The 21,424-nt window shown below is 41.1% G+C and overlaps 2 protein-coding genes across 6 annotated transcripts in view; one reads left to right on the top strand and one right to left on the bottom strand.

Annotated features, from left to right (window-relative positions):
• Positions 1–20,988, top strand: part of skap1 (src kinase associated phosphoprotein 1) — a 53,819-nt gene extending 32,831 nt beyond the window's left edge. For 2 of the 4 annotated variants that reach the window (XM_020604724.1, XM_020604728.1), the window contains exons 5-12: positions 365–445; positions 736–819; positions 906–1,030; positions 2,078–2,141; positions 4,109–4,303; positions 6,793–6,846; positions 6,976–7,085; positions 14,658–16,119. In XM_020604724.1, the coding sequence (XP_020460380.1) occupies positions 365–445; positions 736–819; positions 906–1,030; positions 2,078–2,141; positions 4,109–4,303; positions 6,793–6,846; positions 6,976–7,085; positions 14,658–14,750 (806 nt within the window). In that variant the 3' untranslated portion in view covers positions 14,751–16,119. Of the gene's footprint in view, positions 1–364; positions 446–735; positions 820–905; positions 1,031–2,077; positions 2,142–4,108; positions 4,304–6,792; positions 6,847–6,975; positions 7,086–14,657; positions 16,120–20,535 lie in introns of those variants that run through there. The other 2 variants (XM_020604727.1, XM_020604725.1) reach the window with 2 other exon arrangements.
• The window catches only part of snx11 (sorting nexin 11), a 13,512-nt gene continuing 8,897 nt past the window's right edge, over positions 16,810–21,424 (bottom strand). For both annotated transcript variants that reach the window (XM_020604719.1, XM_020604720.1), the window contains exons 4-7: positions 20,221–20,321; positions 19,495–19,590; positions 19,160–19,384; positions 16,810–18,817 (exon numbers count right to left, since the gene is read on the bottom strand). In XM_020604719.1, the coding sequence (XP_020460375.1) occupies positions 17,545–18,817; positions 19,160–19,384; positions 19,495–19,590; positions 20,221–20,321 (1,695 nt within the window). In that variant the 3' untranslated portion in view covers positions 16,810–17,544. The remainder of the gene's footprint in view (positions 18,818–19,159; positions 19,385–19,494; positions 19,591–20,220; positions 20,322–21,424) is intronic.

Below are 21,424 nucleotides of genomic sequence, written 5' to 3'. Positions count from 1 at the left end.
CAGGAATGGATTTGATCCACAGGGTTGGAGCTTATAATCATGTTTCTGTGTGTGTTGAACATTTGTGCGGCTTATTAGGAGTTAATGCTGAAACAATTAGTTAATTATTTGTTGAATTTCAATAGCAATTTAATAATTTCATGTCAGTTATCAAGACCTTTCTTTCCCAACTCCTCATACTGTATGTGAGGATTTGTTGCTTTTCTCTTTTTTATATATTTTAAATTTCTTTGGATTTTAAGCTGTTGGTTGATCAATACAAGACAGGAAGAAATCACCTTGGTCTCTGGGAAGCTGGGTTGGGTGTTTTCCATTCTTTCCTTAACTTTTATAGAATGACTGATTAATCTCCTTGTGTTCACAGACTTTGAGGACATACCCCCTGTGGCAGCCCAGGACCTCAGCAACATCTTGAAGCAGGGCTACTTGGAGAAGAAACGCAGAGGTAAAGCAGCATATAGATGCCACCCCTGGGTGAAGTAGCCTTATCATGTTTTAGTTACAGAAAGTTGTGTTTGAGGGGTGAGATTCACTGCATAGGAACAATTTTGGTAGCCGCAGTAAAATACTCTTTAGTACAACATAGAAAACTGCAACCATCAGGTAACTGAGCAGAATTAAAGAAGCCATGCAATGTATTTGAAAATATTTGTGTGCAAATGTTGTATATGAATAATCATCTGCACATGAGTAATTTTCCATTTGGATCTATTTTTGCTGATGTTCTTTGTTTAGACCACAGCTTCTTTGGCTCAGAGTGGCAGAAGAGATGGTGTGTCCTCAACAATGAGATATTCTACTACTATGGGAGTGAAAAAGGTTTGTTTGACCTGCCAACATGCAGAAGCATTGCAGATACTTAAACAGATCAGATAACATCGTACCATGTTTGCCCCTCCCTACAGATAAACAGCAGAAGGGTTCCTTAAATATCAACGGCTACAGTGTGCAGCTGGTGACCAACCTGAGAAAAGACTCCAAGAAAAATGCCTGTTTTGAGTTCTTTGCACCAGGTCTACGAACTTTCCAGGTTTGTGTTACCACTGCAGCAAGCATCCACAGATCACTAACTGTGTCAGCAATTCAAGATAGCTTGATAGATGTTATTATGGAAATGGTATTATGACTTCTGAGACTGCAGCAGTGTCTTTATCAACTAGTCCTTGTGCTCTAAGTGATTCAGCTAAATTACAATTGAACACTGGCTGATCTGAGCTGATCACAGATGTGCTAGTATCATGTAAATATCATCCAGTAAGTAACAGGAAATTGCAATACATACATGATAACAGGACTGTATGTTTGGTCCACTAGGGAGCAGTGAGTTTATTCTTCTACTGTAAAATGTCCCACAAAGTATCACTATCACTGTCCTGGTTGCTGATTTTCAAAAAAATGATCAAAATTATTTCTCTTAGGTGATTAATTCAGGAATGATCAAAACTAAAATTAACCAGCAATCAATTAATTGTCATTATTCAAGCAAAAGTGCCAAAGCTTCACAGATTCAGACCTTTCAGATCTGAATATTTGCTGATTTCATAAGTATTACTGTGTAAAACAGTAAAATTAATATGTTTAGAATTTGGACTACTGTTTGGACCAAACAGAACATTTGAGGATGTTGGGTTTAGGTAAATTTGATTGGGATTTTTCACAGTTTTCTGACATTGCTCTGACCGATTTGGATATAATCATTAGTTGCACCCCATGTACTGTATGTGATTATGTATAAATAAATAAACACTGGCAGTATATAAAAAATCCAGTATCAGTTGGGCTTTAATCTAAATTTGGAAAACAATTAAGTCGGGTATCGGTAAAGCAGACTGGCAGCCATACTGCCTGATTATAACACTGTTAATAGGAATGCATAAGCTTCAATTAAAATTTTGCGACAGATTATTTTAGAGCATATTTCATCGCTATTTTAAGAGGGAAATTTTTCTACATGTTTTTGTTTTATCTTTTTTATTAGACTGCTCGGTAGCACGTTTGCCTCCGAGAATACAAATCAGCACATAAATTCAGCCTTAGATGTGATAATGCTAGAATTCTGGCCACTCTCTCCCTCCAGTTCACTGCCAGCAGCCCTCAGGAGGCCAGAGAATGGGTGGACCAGATCAATTTTGTCCTTAAAGGTAAACCACCATGTCTTTGTGCAGTTTTTCCATCACTGTGTTGCATGTGTGGGCTGTTTTGGAGAGCCAATCCCTGTTTTGTTGCTTCTCCCTTTTTCTTTGAATCAGAGGTTTAAGGACAGAGGATGTTAGAGGATGTCATACACCGATACAAAATGATACCGGGATTTATAAATAAAATTGACTTGAGCTGACTTATTAAAAGTCACATAAGAAAATGGAGAAAGCAGTTAATACCTTCCAACCTTTTTATTTCGCCAGCGTTCTACTAAAGTTTGCTTGTGTTTCCGAGGAGCACCAAGGTCAGAAGTGAAAGGGAGCCCTTTATCGTCTCTGACTCAGACCAAAACCACCCAATCCATCATAAACTGCACAGTCGAACACACCAGTTCTGATCTCCTCATTCGACATGTCACCCGCCACGTCATGTGCACCGTCATGTAGCTCTAGTTCTCCTCCTCCACGCTCCCCAGCCACTCCCTCCCTAACCTACCAAATTCCAACTTACAGGAAATTGATTGGTGGATGTTCTGGTTATCCTCCTGTGTCATTGATCTCTGCTTGGCCGCTGGTGTACGGCAGAGGACCTGATACCCTGTGTTGCAGTGGCCAGTCGCCTGCAATGAGACGGCTCCTCCATCTGAACGAGCAGCCGTGCCTCCTCTACTCTAAAATGGGCTCGGGCCGGGCCACTGATTTGCGGGAAGTAACAGACACTCGGCAGTTTGTCTTACTTCCTTCCAGCCCAGTTTTTCTTCTAAATGCAGTCTGATCCCGAGCAAGTAGATGTCTTTTTTAACCTCTTCACCTCCTGAATTTACCTGGCTTTCCTCTTTTCAGTGTGCACTTTCATACATTTATAGAAATCGTTTTAAAGAAGTTTTTTAAGGCATTTTGCTGTATTTATTTACAATGAGAGCAAAGGTACAGACAGGACATGTGGGAAGAGAGAGAAAGGGGTATAACATGCAATAAATGATGCCGTTATATAGGATGGACTTAATTACTAAGCCAATGGACAAAATTCTTTGATAAATGAAAGATGCTGTATAAAGGGAAGATGTGAGAGATAGGGGCTGATATACAATGTGAGGAAAGAGGTGAAGCCAAAACCTCAGCTGAACAGAGTATTCGTTTAATGGATTTTTGTGTGTGATTTTAGCAAAAGCTGCCTTAAAATTATTCAGTGCAGTTGCTCCAGCCCTCAACTCAATGTAAAATTCATATATGGGCTTTAAATCAGTAACTTGTTCATTGGTTAATCCATCCATCCATTTCTGCTGTTTATACAGATGATTAAATATTGATATTATTGTTTTATGCTGCTAGGAAGTACTGAGAAAAATGTGATATTAATGCATTTGGTAAATACTTGTAGGCTTTATCGTCCCTACAGGATTATACTGTTATCTTTCATACTTTGGCCTGTATGACAGTGAAACTGGTATTACATTTTATACCAAGAGGTATTCAAAAGGTCTTAAAATGCCTTAAATTTAACTTGGTAAACCCAGCAGAGATCCCGAAGAGACCATTTAAGTCATTTATCAAGCAAAACTGCCAAACATTTGCTAGTTCTGACTTCTCAAATGTGAGGCCTTGCAGCTTTTCTCTGCTTTATGTCAGTGCAAACTGACTGTTCCTTAGGTTTTAACTGTTAGACAAAATAAACAATTTGAAGACATCACCTTAGGCTCTAGGAAATTTTAATGGTTGTTTCTTTTGCTTTCTGTCATTTTATAGACTCAGCATTGATTTCTTATTTGGAAAACAATATCAATAGATCATGAAAATAGTCATTATTTACAGCCTAAAGCCAAATGCCTTTAGTGCTTGTTACTATGCAGTCAGAACACGTTAAACATTTCTCTTACTTTACCCTTTAATGCATGCGTGTGCCTTTTGTGTGCCCCATGCACTCTATCTTGATGCTAACACTGCCCATCACTTTGTCTCTCCTTCCTTAGATCTCAGCTCCAGCTCTATCCCCTATGACGATGACGAAGAAGAAGAGGAGACCTATGATGATGTTGAGGGGTTGACAGACTCTCCCCCACCTCAGACTGGTCCTGCCCAGGCCTCCCAGAGTGGCAAACAGGGAGGAGGACAAAACCCAGGGGAGGCTAACGAGGAGGAGGAGGATATCTACGAGGTGCTGCCAGGTATGATGATGTGGTTATCTCACATGCAGAGATGCACCAGCACCCACTCATGCACAGATAAATAGACAGAAAGGTGCTGCACACATAAACCCTCATGACACTCAGTCAGACAAATAGACAGTCTGTCTGCCTCACATACACTCGAGCCCTAAGGGATCTTTGCAACAAGAAATATTTGTGATGATCTCGCCAGGCTGTGATATTGGTGTTGTTAGGTGCCTCCCTATCACTACAGTTCACAGACTGATCAGTCATTTTAAATCAAGCAACACTAATAAGCTTGTCAGGTGTGGGGTGGCTGCTGCAGAGCCATACAGGGCAGGAAGGGGAAGAGTCTCCTTACACAGAGTAGAAATCTGCCTCCTCTGGTCTCTGTCCTCATTTCACCGAGAGCTCTCTGTTGAGATATGCTGTTGAAATCAGCGAGAGCCGGGTAGGACTGAATGCTCTGTCATAGAACATCCAATTAGCTAATGTTGCCAGGCAACAAATATCCTACAATTCAATCCACTAAGCAGAGTTTTGGCTAAAATCGCCTAGCAACAGCAATTTAGTTGAAAGGAAGTAAAAATTGTATCTCTCAGGGCTTAAAATAGCTCTGGAGCTCTTGAAGTCACATGTTTAATAGAAATTAGAGTTTGATGGAAAGTGCTGCGAGACCCCCAGAACAGTGTGAGAGTCCCTGCTGAGGCTAAGACAGCTCCACATGGCAGGGTGGCTACAAGATCCCGAGAAGGACAAAAGGAGTGATCCGATCTTCTCAGGGCCATCGTCCATCACACATTCTATTAAATAAGATAAATCAAGATTCTGTTTCACTCAGTGAGTACATTGCCTTTGCCAAAATCACTGGTGAGAGGGAAATCAGTCTTCAGACTGTCACTCCGGTGTTCAGAGCCATCTGGGAGGAGGTACAGACCCTGACCACAGATGGCATATCGAATGACGAGCTCTTTCGTTCACTTTCTCACCCCTTCACTTATCAATCATTCTGTACCTCTCTTTACTCACAGCCTCTACACAGGGATTAGGTACTATTAAATTATTTGATTGTTAAGGTTATTTTCATTGATCCGGATTGAAAAAGATGAAGAAAGCTGCTTGTGCTTGCATTTAAAGAGTTGTCCTTTCTAAACAAATACACACATTTTTGTATTTGGTTACATTTTAGTTCTTTTACTGCTCCCATGAATGTTTATGATAACTTAGAGTAGCTGTTCAAGTTTGATATTATTTTCCCAAAGTTATCATTAAATATCTGAAAATATTAAGAAAATATTAAGAATTAGCTCAATTGTGTCTGATTCCTCTTGCAGTGTAACAGCCACACCAGCAGAGAAATGCAGAGTAGGACTGAGGCATCATTTTCTAGGTGATGAACTCCCTCAGTTTTATCAGAGCAAAACTCCGAACGTAGCTCAGTTGCCAGCAGAATGCAGAGTGATGGTGGTAGTGGCTCTGTTGCTGATGACTGATTTTATTGACTGGAAAATTAAATCATTTTGATATAGAAACCAGTGGCCCATAGCGGCGGCCTCTCGACTGAAGGATGCTCTTCTCTACAGCAGTTGAAGAGTAGTGAACAAATGTTTGAACCCTTTGCAAACAAAATTAAAATCTGTTTTTTTTTCTCTGTTGCTGTGCTAACAGTGCACTGCCATGTCTTGGTTTTTTTTTTTTTTTTAAGGAAAACCATGATTATGTATTTTAAAGAAATGAGCAATTTTGTTAATGAAACATGCAACAGCCTGAAAGTGTTGGTTATTGTGTGTGTTTGAGAAGACAAAGACCTCCCTCACATAGATGGAGAAGCTTTCTGCATTCAAATAAAAACTGTATACCTGATCACAAATATGCATGTGGTGGATCTACAGTGTGTGTGCGTGTGTGCGCGTGTGTGTCATTCTCACTGCTCTTCCTGGAAGCAGAGGCGCAGGCTGTGCTGGAAGCTGGATAGTGTTGCTGGGTTGTGGCATTGCTGTCAGCCTGCTAGTGTTTAGGATGGATGTGGGAGACCGAGGGCAGGCATATCACTGTGTCACCTCTCAGACCACCAGGTGCCACGCCCCACAGTCGATGACTTGTCCGCCTCTGCACGCTTTAAAGACAGCCTCTTTTTCTTCAACTCTTCCTGCCTCGGACTCTGATACATTTGAAAAAATTAATACTCACTGAGGAATTCAGTATAGTTAAAGAAAAATACATTTCTTGTGTCACGTGGGGATATCAGAGATTATCTGACAATCCTTTTAATTTATTTTTTGTATATTGGTGTATCTTTATGCTTTTTTAAGTTGTGAATTTGCCCATTAATGTGTGAGACAAACCAAAATGAGGCCCACAGCAGGTAATGCTTCATTATTTAGCTTTTTTTTTCTCATGTCCAAAAACTTGGGCCTTGGTGTCTGTTTTAAAAATGCTAACTTAAGTCAGACAAGGATAAATATTCTGTGACAAATACCTGTTGTTGCTGTGCTTTGTTTGTTTAGAAGATGATTTCCTAGATCCAATGGATGAAAGCAATGAGAACAACAACAAACCAGGTCAGAATCTCATTACAGTCTTGTACTAATAATGAGAAAGTTTCAAGCTGAATAGTTTTTGTCTAATATGTGTGAAAAAAACATTGTTTTGATCTTTTATTTAAATGCATGCTCTTCATTTCCTTTCAGCTTGCTCATCAGATTATGCTAACTACTACCAGGGTATATGGGAATGCCAGACCGACGAGGAAGATGAGCTGGCCTTCCAGAGAGGAGATCTCATCTATATCATTAGCAAGGTCAGCAACACCATCAGCAGATAATATATAAATAATCCAAGAGGTTATTTAAACTTCTCTCAGAACTCTGACCGCACGTCTCAGTCAGTTTGAACTGGAGATTACTATTCTGCTGCTCATCTCTAATGGGAACCATTCCTGATTTTGCCACTGACTTGGACATAATTGCAGGAGCAATTACAGTAGTTTAAAATGAGTAAAATGTGATGCAGATGTATAAAATGTGTAATTATTTAAGGGTTAAACAGTATCAGTAATCACTTTGTCCTCATTTACTTTCTGAACGTGCTGATATCCCCAACATCTAAATTCCTCTGTTAGTGAGCACTTGCGTCTCGATGCAACAGAGAAGCATCAACAGTGGCATTGTCTGTTTGCAGGCCACTAGGGTGAAGTGCCATTCGGGCGCTGCGTAATGGTGCTGTTGTTCATTATGGAGCCTCTATCACAGGGGTTAATTGAGTAGGCAGCCATGCGAGGTTCTTCCTTTCTGTTTGACATAAACTGCAGGTGAAGCCATCGTGCATCTCAGCCCTTTTCTCTCAATCCATTTCCTCATGTTTTACGACCATCTTGTAGTTACATGCAGAGTATCTGCCAGTGAAAAGCCACCCCACTGGAAATCAGTAGCTTGTAATTTGGGCACGCTTACTCTGCTGCATACAGACTGTTGCTATTGGTCGGTTTGAAATTGAATCATCATGTTCTGTGTTTGGGCTAAATTATTTGAAGAGCAGTGGGAGGAAGAAATTACAGTATACTGAGCTTTTTTGTTAGTAATTATGTGATTGAGTTTGAGAAAATTTATTCAACCTGACGATTTGCAGTTAGAGCCAGTGAATTTTAATTATCTGTAAAGTTTTCTATTTTAGTACAGAAACAATAATGTTGTCACTTTCTTTAGTAAATAAATAAGTCAAAGATTTAGGGTTAGATGAACAAACCGAATCCGTAAGTGTTTTTTTTATTTATTTATTTTTTGTTTATAAGAGCAGATGTGGCACAGGTGAAATATGCTCTTTGCACAAGATGGACTTTTAATTGAGGTTCTCTTGGCAGTGCCAGATTAATGAGATGCCAGCCATTACTGTCTGTGTGTGCTAGTTGATAGGAGAAAATGTCAGCACAGCCATGTCCATTTTTCACATAAGGATGACAAAGGCAGCATACTTGGGGAAACAATGGGGACCTGGCTAGTGCTACAGATCCACCTCAGACAGCCTCAGCCCTGGCCTATTACCTTCCAGTGTATGGTTCAGATTACCTCCTCACTGGAGACTTTAGAAGCAAAGGAAGTCCAGGTTGGAAGCAAGACTTAGTTGTAGTATCACACAATCTTAATGACACACATTACTCTTGTTTTGTCCAGCCGTGTGCTGAAGTCATAACACAGTGACGAACTGGGAGAGAGTATTCTAGCCATCTACTAATGGATTTAAAGCAAGAGTCTGGTTGTAAATTATTTAGAGGGGATCTTTGGACTGCTTCTGAATGTTTGGTTTTGTGTGAGGACATGATTCCACCCGTGTCTCATTTTGTGTCCTAATGGCATCACATTTCCCTCATGAATAGCATTATTTGGATTATAGCCTGTAATCGGCTGTTTATTTTAATGAGCCCGTGGGGAGGGCTTCCCTGCTTTTTCTGTGTGTACACCAGGGCCCGCAACTGTTCAGCTTTATGGGGATTCCTGAGAACCCTGACCTCGATGAGTGAAATACGGACCCTTGGCTAGAACTCAAGTTTGTCACTTAACTGGGGACCCAGACACATGAAATGGCCGTAATAAAACCAGGCCCCATAAATTCTCATAGAGGGTGGGAGGCCTGGTTGTCTGTGCTGTTATGTCAACACTGACCATAATTACAAGGTAATAAGGACACGCTCTAAGTGCTAAATCAATGGCGCTAACAAACTGTTATATTTAAAGCTGGGATGTGATTGACTGCCAAAGTGCAGAATGGGATAGCCACAGGCATGGTGTCTTATGGCTGTGAACTGAGGAGAACATGCCGATTGTATAAAAGGCCCTAATCCATCATTATTGATCTCTCACTTACTGTAAAGTGGGGGCATTTTTACTGTATTTGTGTTTTTTTTTTTTTTTCCCCTTGTGTGTTGCCGGGTGCGCGCACATATCTGTGTATCACTGACAAAGTAAATAAATTAGGAACCTCACAACTCATATGAATTCCATTAGTTCAGGAGAATTAATCTCGTAGTGTGCCTCTGCTGCCGGTTTCAGCGATGCCTAGCTCGCTTTCCGCAGGGCTTGATGGCAACGCTCGGCATGCTGATACATGAGGTAGAAACACACAGTGACATCCGTCTTGTGATCTTTGCTTTGGCATTTCATTTCTGGGAGCTTGCATTTTTCTAATACACATTATGGCTTTACGCTGATGTTTTAGTGTGTGATAACAAATATCAGCAAGCTCAGTTTTTTGCAGTATCACACACTCAGATTTTTTTTACTTGATTTAAATTGTTGTGATGTTTCACACACATTTCCACTTCATCCGCACGATCTAAACGGCATCATAGCCTGTAACATTCAAAGGGGAATTTGTTACAGGATTTCCAGTATGTTGTTACAGCATTGGATTAATTCATCACAGTGGCTAAAGGCTATTGTTTCACTTCACCCTGTAATGCCTGTGTACATAGCTGTCCCCCACTAAACCATAAGGTTGTCCTGCATTCCTACCCTCTAATTTATATAGCTACAATCAAGAGACATGGGCTCTACAGGTCAGCTGTCACATTCCTGTATTCCCACAGGCACTCATGGAGAACGGCGGGATGGAGTGGGAAGAGATTTATGGCACAAACCCATCCGGGGTCCTTTAAACTCTGGCAAACGCTGCTGCCACCTCTCCCTCTTTGCTCTGCTCACCTCTCAATCCTGTCCAATCGAAACACAGAGAGAGGGAGAGGGGTCAGCCAATCCGGTGCATCTCCCAAAGCAGAGTCACTTAACATTTGGCCAAAGTGTTGAGCTACAGCTGCTTGTTCAGATGCTGAGAACATGGACACCACTGACACCTTGTGGTGATTTTCAGCACACTCTTGTAGCAGGACACTTTTATTAAATAACTTGTACAAACACCAAAAGCTGATTTATAGTCACTAATAATGCAATTTATGATATTAAAATTTTAAAACTAATTTTAAAAATATTTTAAAACAGCCACTCATTCTATCCAAGCTACTTTTGACAGTCTTGCTTCAGGGTCGTAACAGGCTTCAAGCCGGTTTGGCCCACTGCCCACAGGTCACACCGACTGACCGCAGCCAAAGAAAAGGAAAGTGGCCAAACAATCAGATGGGAAAAGTCAAGCAAGAGAGATAAGGGGGGCTCCTTTATTCTTTTGTATGAACTCTGTCCCCCCTCCTTTCTCCTTTTCTCTGTCACACACCCATTTAAAGACCCCTAGCTGCTATTGTGGCCATAGACACCAAGACGCTATAGACAGGCAAGACATCCTATTTACCACCCAAAGTAGCAGGGGGCGAGTCTGGGGTTTGGGGTCATGCAGGAGGCAGCGGTCATCCCCCGGTCAAATACAGTAGGTCATTATTCAGCCCAAGCCAATAGCCCAGAACCACGTCCGAGCAACACACCCCCAATCCATTCCGCTTAATTATTATAAATGAGGGGTGGCGTAAACAGCCATCATTACAGACACTCAGTGGCATACACAAATCCACTTTAAATTGCTATTAAGTTAAGGAGCTATCTGTAATCCCAAGCGTGCATTAGAAAGGAGCGAGTAGGTTTTCTTTTTATTAAATCTCATCGTCCCTGAGATATTTTCAAACGTTCTCATGCTCTGTCATGTTTCCAATTTGAAGCCAATTCACTGATTTAATTAAAAGCCCACTTGGAAAAAAATGGACACTAAGTAGCCATTTCAATCTCTGGTTGTGCAGAATTATGGTCAATATTTCTAGATGGCTTTCAACAAGATTTTTTTTTTGGCTCAGAATTCTTAGAACGCCCCAAAATAAGCATTGTCTCGCATGGTTTCAGGTACTACCAGGACCGGTGTACCTGCAGTGAGGACTTGCTAACCTGATTGTGGATTATAGATCATGGGTTTCTGTCTGATAGAGATGTCCATGTTTCTTTATTAGGGTGACTAGTGATAGAGGAACTGCAGAGAGCTGCAGTGTATTTGATCAGTCTATGTAGAGGAGAAGGGAGGGGGGCAACAGAGAGGTTACAAGAGGAAAGACAGCTATAGGAGAATGGAATGGGGGAAAGGAGGGAGGGGGTTGGAGATGAGGAGGGAGGAAGAGATTGCCTCAGTCAGCTGGTGGTCGAGGAAAGATGCCTCATGTGTCAGGCTTATTAGCACTCCCCCTAGTTTGTATGCATTTGGGATTTTGTGTGCGTGTGTGTGTATGTTCCATCTGGTTGCACGGGTGTGTGTTTGAGGAAGGAAAACAGGACAGGAAGAGGACATGCAGCCAGGATCTTTACTGAATTTTACATTTTACTGAGCAAAGATGCATTTCTTACGAAGCAGAGAGATGTTGAAGCTGTGTTTTGTTTGGTTACGTGTCCGAGGCATGACATGACACCTGTCTCACCCGTCGTCTTTCACTGCATCCACCCAACCACGACTCACCTTCTCCCTGCTTCAGGCACGGGTAGCTATCACTCCATCCTCCGGTCGGGAACTTGAGCGATGGGCCTATCAGAATGCCACCATTAGCCAGCCCCCTGAGTGGTAAATAAACGATTGCGCTGGTATACTGCAGGTGTTGTCATGGCAACCTGCTCTCCGCGCCAGCCCCGCCCACGCTCATTCCCTGCTCTCTCGGCAGAGGAGTCACCGGGAGGTCAGCGAGTCAACACGTCACAGCCACCACGACACGGCGCTGTTCGACCCCCCCTTCCTTCCATCGCTCCCACACAGAGTTGATGTGATCTGCAGCCAGGTTGCAGCTAACACAGGCTCTGATATGTGTCACCTCGCACACAGTGTACATCGTGTTAATGAGACTCAACCAGACATTTCCCAGAACTGAGCCGCTCATGGACTCTTGATTTTTCTCACCCCAGAGCATCTTAGAGGGAATGTCTTCATGAACAACTTGTCCAGTCATTCTTAAGCCTGTTCATTGCCACAGATGCAGAATCACACTGAAACAAATCAACCTAAAAGACAAAAGGAGGAAAACAAACAGAAGGAAGAGGGCATTGAGGAGTTAGCTTAGTTTTTATCATTTGGATAATTTGCTCTCCACGCCTCTTGGAATGTCCCTATGACAGCAGGTGTACTCTGGATGAACCCATTTCAAGTATGAGGAAGATGGACTCTGCACGCCTGACAGACTTGCACCGCATTGGCACCCACTCTGTGATGTAGCAGTTGTATTAAAATGGTGGCGCTGATAATCCAAAAGACCTTTCTCAGGGAGAATTTGAGACTGACTGCACAGATGGGCCGGGAAGATAAATAAAACTCTCTGTTACTACGGTCGGTGGAATAGTGCTGCGACGCCCCCAAGGGAGAGAAAAACTGTTTTGCTCCCTCTTTCCGATGCCTCCCCCCCCGTCCGTCTGTCTCCCTTCTCCTCCACCTCTGTTCACATTCTCTCAAATGGGAACCAGAGCCAGCTTTCCGCAACCGGACTTTTCCCTCTCCAGTCTTATGGGGGGCATAAAAAGACCATTTTGGACGTAACTTTTCCCTGCATTATGAGCTTGAACACCCTGAACTGTCAGTTTGTCAGAGAGCCAAGCATGCTGGAGCATCCCAGTCAGAGCTGTCATCGAGGTTTGTAGGGGAACACAATGAGGCCTGGGTGGACAGTCTGCTTATTGTGTGTACCTCTCTGAGCCATAAGAACACTAGAGTCTGAACTTTATCATTTTCTGAGTGAGCCATCCCTCCGTGCTGTCCAGACACCTCTCATTAGCTGCAGGCCTCTGTGGCTGTGGAGATGTGTCAGGTCGGGATGAAACGCCGTTTATGTCAGAGCCTGGGTGCGTTTTTACAGCAAGAACTTGATCTGATTCCAGTCTTAGATAAGAATGTTATAAACTGGTGTGTGTCTGCTTACATGTACTAACACACGTAGTACAAAGCCAAATATTGACCATGATCAAGATCTGGTTGGAGCCCAGCTCCTGTGATCAGATGACCTTGTGGTGACTGATATGACTTGTGTTCCTAAAGCACTTTAACACATGTAAGAATGAATAAAAGGTGTAGTTATTTTATACTCACACAGCTGAAACTCCACTTTTAGATTTGAAAATGTTGTACATGTAAAATATCTGCATGTTTCAATTCTTTAAGGGATGTAGGTATATAAGATTTTCACTGCTAAATAAAGTATCAAATTTAATAGAACATTCAACTAAATAATAAATTATTGTGATCAGGAGCATAAACATTTAATCCTGTTGATTTGATTTGATTTTTTCACTGAAGAATAAATGCAACTTAAATCTCACATTCTGCCCAAAAGTCATTTTGATTAATTTTAATACTTTCAAAAATGTATACCACAAATATTAAAAACAGTAAAAAAAGCAACTTAATTCAACCTTAAATTAAGCCTTGGTTTAAAAAGAGGGACACATATTTTAAGGCCAAATTTTAGCCTCAAATGACTTCAGCTCAGTGTGATGAAATTATTTTTTAATATTATTATAGTATTATTGTCAACATCATCTTGTTGATACACTCCCATGTCCTGTTTAGCTCATAACATATTTTTAATTTTGCCACTCAAAACCAGGACCTCTATAGTGCTTTTTAACTACAGTAACAGATGTAGATCTTAATTTTGTTTTTAACTAATTAAATCAAATTAAGCTTAATCACAATACATTAGATTTTTTTGTTTGTTCAGTCTGTAAAATGTCCAGAATGAGCACACTTGCTCCTAAGAAGTGACAAATGTTTGCTTGCGTTTTACCAGCCGTCTAAAACCGCTTATTAATATTAATATGAAACTGACAAAAATTTGTTTTATGTTGTCAGTCACCAGGTTGAGTTACATTTTAATCTATTGTGATCCACCAGCTGTAGCTCTTTTTTTCTGTGCACATTTCCATTTTTTTCCTGGTTAAAGTTTAGTTTCTTTTAAAGGGGTCTTTCCATATAGTATATAAATAAAATTGACTGAACGTGATTTTACACAAGGAAACCTCAGGTCCTGTTTCTGTATTTGTTTAAATCACAGAACAAAAATTAAATCTTATGATCGGTCGGACTCACGCAGGCCGTTATGTACATACTCTTTGTCGTCTTATTGTTTAATGAAACCCCTCCAGGTTAATGGATCCTTTTTTTTTTAAATCAGAATATTGGATGTGGGTGTTTTGCATCCAGGCTTTTCTTTATTTCCTTTGTTGAAGTTGAGTTTACACAGTGCAAGAGCATTTTAACTGCATTATTTTAGTAGCTGCTGTAAAATCAGGGCCACGTATAGTTTCAGTTCAAAATGTTGCTTTTAATATTATAATAAAAACAATCATAAAAAAAAAAGTGAGATTGCTGCTTTACTTGTTGGACTCATCAGAGATTCATTTATTTATTTTGGGTTCAGGAGTACAACATACATGGCTGGTGGGTCGGTGAGCTGAACGGCGCCGTGGGTATCGTCCCCAAAGACTTCCTGCACCCTGCCTACATCATCTGAGCCCCAACAGGTACCGACGCACGCTCTTATCATCAGCATTATGGACCATTACTGTGGCCTAATACACAGAAACAGTCCCCCTGGTACTCATCCAGATTGCCACTGAGGCATATTCAGTCGTTGACCTGCCATTTATGGTATCTGCTGGCTGGAAGAAGTACTGCATAAAGCAATCTGAATGGTGCAATGGGCAATAGTTGAAAATAAATATGTGCAACAAACGCATGATTACAGTGTCAGTTGTCCTATTTAACAAAATGATTTCCTAATACTGTGAGATAGGCACAGCTTCAATGAATTGTGAATTATTAATGCATGTTTATCTGATAGTGTTTGGTTTTTTCCTTCTGCAGAGCTGCTGCTGACATGTCCATGATTTCAGCTGTCAGATAATCAGTTATAATTTGGAAATTATTCTCATAAATTTATATCATGGAGATCTGCTGCAGTAGTACTTCTTCCTCCACACTGTAAGCCATTTATAAAGGGTGTGAGCTGAGACAATTGGTCAATTATTTAACCATTTGACATAAAATTAAGTGACAATTATTAATTCTTCTGTGGTTTCAACTTCTCAAATGTGAGATTTTTTTTTTTTGTATAAGTTACAAACTGCATGGTCTTGGTCTGGTAAAAGTTTTCGTTGTAAGAGTATTTTTTAATATTTATACACAAATCATGATATCTGATAATAGTAATTTGTTGCAACCGTAGTGCAAATTGAATAATCATGGTGTAATGATACACTGAATGATTTACAGGCTAAAATTATTGTAAATGAGTTCCAATAAATTAAGTGGTTGTTTCCTCACTTGACATTTTTTAAAAATTGCAGATATTACAATATGTATCCATATTTAAACCACATACTGTCTGGAGTAGAACACATATCAACTATCATTTGCTGCTTTCTGTGCATTGTTTCACGTTCAGCTGCATGATCAGTTCATATGCTGCAGTTTGTCATTCAGCCTAGCCTCAGTGATAGAAATGTCGACAAATTTGAAACACTTGTCAGTATAATAGTTTTACAGCAGCACAAACTCCAGCCTCCAAACTGATCATCCAGTTGATTCAGTGCATCTGAAACAGTTTAAACAACATTATCACCTTCATGAAGGAGGATTTATTGCAGGACTGTCAGATTAGACCGACTCAGTTTTAGCTGGATGTACCTAATAACCTGAGCGCCACCAGGAGGCAGGATTGCACCACTGTCTTGCCTTGATGTGTGTTGGATCAGGTTAATAGCATAAAAACAGGCAGAAAGAAACAGTCAAATGTGACACGTTAGAAATGAGTAAATCAGTCAGATAATTATTAGACATTAATGTGTTGAATCAAATGTGTTAGTAATGTAGTTTAGTAAGATTCAAAGTCTGCTCCAGTCTGCTTTGCTTCAAGGTTAGAAGACAATGTTGATTCTGAAAAGTGTACCTTGACACCAATTGTTTTCTTGTATTCATCCTGTGTTAGAATTATGTCTGAATGATTGTTTTAGTTACGCACCACGTAACAGCACATACACAGAATTCTTCATTTTGTTATGGCCAGCGGCTCTATGCAGCTGGAGCTCTAGATAAGAGGAGGAGACGCTGGACTGTCTCCATCTCATGATGTTTTGTAATGTTTTTGTGTAAGGGGTTAGCCCAAAACCTTATAAATGCTCTGTGTTTCCGGGATCTCCTCTCTCCAGCAGCCAGCCTGTCTCTCTGGAGGAAGGAACAACCCGGGTCATGTTTGTAATTTTATTTGTGGCTTTAAAAATAAATCAGCATTAAAATGAAGAGAGACGGACTCCTTCGTTATTCAGATCTGTCCAATAAAAGAACTGGGGTAAAACACCATAGTAAAGACGACAAAATTTATTTGAAATAAAATTAGTTTGTGCATTTACATGGACCTGTCACTCAGGTTGTACCACTGTCCTCGTAGATCCATGTTATAAAACAGTAGTTTTCTCAGAAGAGGGGCCACGTCTTTGTCTCAAAATATAAAAAAAAACAAAAAAACTTTTTAAATGCAACTCAAGTTTGCAAAAGACTGAACCTCATTTCCAGTGTAGAAAGCTGGCAAAACCCAGTCAGCTTTTGTTATAGTAGATCCCATGGCAGTGAGAGACCCTCTGCTGTGCTGCGAGCTCTGCTACACAAAATAAAAATGTGCAAACCTTCATCTGTGTAAAATGGCACAGTAAACTCTGACTCCCTTTTAAATGCAGCACAATGAATAAGAATCACAAGCAGCAGTAGTGTATGGAGGTCAGGCCACAAACAAAGCAGACTCTCCGATAAACTTTAGTGTATGTAAATTGGTGTTGTTCTAAAGGTGCAGCTCATGTTTTTCTCGTTCAGGACGTTATAAATTAAGACACTTTAAAAGAAAATGCAAATGTTAAAAAAAATTTAAAATAGTTCCTCCTTGTCCATACTGCCTGTGAGTAACTGAAGCTGGTACTAAATACACTAAATCTGGAAGAAACCCACTCACTGCTGAAGCCTCATACTGGTGTCAACTGACCTTCATGAAGCATTTCTGACTGAAATGAGGACCATCTCCATTACACATCAGGAAGCAGGTACAGTAGGAACAATTACAGCAACCAGAAGTTCACTTCAATGCACGTACACTGTAAAGACAGTATTATAATGAGTACAACACAAGAAGTAAGTATCTTGATAATGTGCATGTCTTTGGCAGAGAGCAGTTCCCATCATCCATTGTTCTGGCTCGGAGAGGGTCAACAGCCTTTACAGGGGCTGCACGCTCTCATGGAAGTGCCTCAGCTGATAAGCTAATGCACCTCCACCTCGTGAGTCTCTTCTGAGGCGTCCAGAGACAATGATGACAGGCTCTCCCGCTCTGCACACTTGGGTGGAGGAACATATTTGCTCTCCAAGAAGTCACTACTTGCAGTCAAATCTCCACCAGCCACAGTTGAGTTAAGTTTCAGAGAGGTCATGTACGATGGGTCCTCCTCCTCCTCCTCCTCCTCCTCCTCATAGGCAGAATTGTCATTTTCCACAGGGCATCCATTCATCTGTAGGTCCACAGTGTTCCCTCTGGAAGCCTCAACATCTGACCAGGGTTCACCCTCCACAGGAGAAGTCTGCACGTAGCCGTTTGGAGCCTGAATCTCGACACTGATCCTTTCTTCATCACTGACCTTGATGATGCTTTCACCTGAAGACAGCAGTGGCTGGCTGTCCTCGTTGCTCTCATCTATGGTCCCAACCAAATCCATTTCCTGTTCCTGAGCCATTTCTTGCACAGTGTCGTTGCCACTACTTTCCACCCCTGAGACATTCTTCATGTTGTGAGTCTCATCATGGACTTGAGACTGAAGAGGCGTCTCCTCTGTGCTTCCACATTCATCACTGTCTGGCTGTCTTTGTCTGTCTGAGATTTCAGGATCTTTCAGACTTTTGACATCTGCCATGTGACCCTTGCTGCTATCAACATTTTTGCGACAGTTGACCTCAGTGATGACGTGATTTTCTAAAACCTGCCTTTCAGAGCAGCCTTCCAGAAATTCCTCCTGTGATCTGGCTTCACTTTCTACAACCTGTTCTTCAGAGTCATTGTCCTTAAAATCTAAAGTGGCTACTGCATTCACACATTTTCCAGGCTCACAGATAACCTTTTCAGTTTTTGCTTCTCCAGGGCTGTCCAACTGATTTCCTTCTGATTGAGCAACAGTCTTTTCTTCTGTATCTAATGTCATAATGCTCTCCTTTTCCTCCATGGGTGAGTGCACCTCCACTGGTGTCTGTATGCGACAGCTCATCTTCTGGTTCTGTTCTGCAAGGCTGAGGCTTTCGGGTTCATCTTGGTCATCACCCAGAAAAAAGGTTACGTTTGACAGGCCACAGTCACACTCAGCAACAGCCTCTAGATGGTTGTCCTTCTTGGAGCTTCTTACTGAGGATTTCTCCTTGTGCTGTAACCCAACTCTGTTGTCAACACAGAGCTCCAGTAAATCCTCAAGAGGGTCGGGGTCGCCACATGGCAAGAGCTCAGGGCTGAAGGTCCCTTTAGTTTGTAGGTAAGGTTGATGAGGAGCTGGGCTGTTGAGTGGGAAAAGGAAAATTTACTTTAACACATGCATGTTTCTTTTGACAAAAGAAGACTTAATCCTTAACAGACTTAATACCAAGCTAAGCTAACTGGCTTTACAGTAAAGACAAGAGTCATGACAATCCTCTCACCTAACTGAGCAAGTGAATAAGCTTCTGTAATTCAATACATTAGAAAATGATGCCCTTATGAGTATCTGTTTGCATCCAATATTCATTTAGCAGCAGTAAAAATAACTTCAAAATTACATAGCTTTAAACAGTAAGGGAAAACGCATAGGCAAAAGGCGATTTTCACATCAACGGCACTACAATAATAATTTACAACACTACCTTTCCATGGACTCGTAAGAAATGGTCAAACTTGGCTCCTTGATGGAATCGTCCTCCTGAGCCTGAACCAAGCCCTGATTGGATGAGGCATAGGTGAGGATGGCATCCGTTACAGAGTAGGGAGTGTGGCCCTGAATACAGTCCTGGATGTGACCGACCGGAAGCTGGGTCTGCAGGAACAGGTGGAGCTGGCTGTCTGATAGACAGACTGTCATGTGCACCACTCTGTCAGGACAAAAGGTCAAAAAGTAAATATCTGTTACCATGAATGTTGTTTGACAGGAGGTTTGCATTGCAAAACTGTAACTTCTTTTAGAAGAACAAAATGAACTGACTTGTCCAGGAAGACCTGCAGTCCTTTTCTTCTCCTCTCCAGAAAGTCCTCATTGCAGAAGGAGAAGAAGGATTTTCCTGGAAGGTCTGGGATTGGCCTAGGGCGACAAATGTGCAGATATGCTTCACTGTCCGTGTTGATATGCAGCCACATGTGAACATATGTTTTGTTTTGGAGATGTGTGATGAAACAATTTATGAATGGATGGATGAAAATACTGTTGTTAATGTAAATGTGTTAGAGTTACATAAGCCAAATTTTCTTCTAAAGGTCATAAGAGTTTATCTCAACACCATGTGACTTTTCTTCATGTGGGGCAGGATTTGATGTAACACAGGCTCATTTATTGAGATTTAAATAATCCTGGTGTTTGCAGTGTTATCTACAGTCAATCATGTCAAGGTTCTAATGTGCATTAAATAATGACAGGCAAGACTACAGCTGTCATTAGGGAGCCAAATGTTTTTTGTAGAGGGTCACATTTGGCCCAAGGGCGGTATGTCACTGACATACACGTGCTACTCTGTTAATATAAAAATTTGATTAATGCATCTATAGAGCACCAGATTAATAAACTGGAACATCAGTATCATATGATGTATAGCTCTCAGACTGTGTAAAATGGCCCCAGAGCCTGAGGCCCACATTTGTACCACTGGAAAGCTCACTGCCATCTCCTGGGGAAAGCAGCAGTAGCAGCGGCTGCTGGCTCCTCATAACAACTTACACCAAACCAGCGTTCTTCTGCAGCTTCTTCTTCAGCCAGGCAAACTCGCTATAGCGCCGCCGCACACATGACGTCTTGGCGGTGAAGGCTTTACTGTTGGTCTGCAAATGAACCAAATGTGCATGTGAGGAAATGTAAATTCCCATCGTAATTAGTGTTTCTTCACAAATCCCATAAAAAAAGAAAGGTCAACAATAGGCAGGGGTACAACAATGAACTGATCAGTAGGAAAAGAGCTGCCAACTATTTTGATACTCAGTTATTTGTTTCAGTATCACTGATGAAGATTTTGTGTGTTTCTGTTTTCTATCACAGTAAAGCGGTTCTATTTGAATTCTGAACTGTTGGTCGGAAAAAAGTTTACCGACTCAGAAACTGATGGACATGCCGCACTCCTTCCTGACCAGGTTGATTCATCGAGAAAATAATCAGCAGATTAATAGATAATCATTAGCTACAACCTTAATAATATGATCATACTGTACTAACAAGTACTGTCTGTATACCCAAAGCTTGATATAAGATATATAAAAATAACTTGTTCCTCTGTGTCACAGCGTTGTAGTTGTTACAATATGAAAAGTATAAAATAACACCAGTCTTGTTGTTTACATTTACTGTATTAATGTTACACTGACTGTGTCTAGCTGTGGGCCTACTGTGTGACTGGAATGACTCCTGCTCCAGCTGTTTCACTTTCCTGACGAGTTTGTTTTACAACCTAAATTATGACAACCCAGAGTTGAGTCCAGGATGCAGGGTCGCAGTCTTACACACCTCTCTGCTGTCTCCTTGCAGCTGCTACCCACCCAACGCTCCCAGTACCCCATAGAGACTGTGTCTGCCCCCCGCCCACCTAAATTATATAAATCAAGAATCAACTCCAGAGGAGTTATTCATAAGAACCTAATTAAAATTAAGATGACTCCTCTTATAGTAGAAAGTAATAGGACAATCAAATGTGGACTATTAAATATCAGATCTCTCACATCTAAATCTCTGTTAGTGAATGATTTGATAAGTGAACATCACATTGACTTATTGTGTCTTACTGAAACATGGTTACAGCAGGAAGAATATGTCAGTCTAAATGAAGCCACTCCACCTAGTTACAGTAACTGTCACATCCCTCGAAACACAGGCCGAGGTGGAGGTGTGGCAGCAATCTTTGACTCAAGCTTATTAATCAACCCTAGACCTAAAC

Source organism: Monopterus albus, unplaced genomic scaffold (assembly GCF_001952655.1).
Source record: "Monopterus albus unplaced genomic scaffold, M_albus_1.0 scaffold67.1, whole genome shotgun sequence".
NCBI classification, from domain to species: Eukaryota; Metazoa; Chordata; class Actinopteri; order Synbranchiformes; family Synbranchidae; genus Monopterus; species Monopterus albus.
The sequence above is the reverse complement of the archived record's forward strand: the minus strand, read 5'-3'. Positions and strand labels throughout refer to the sequence as shown.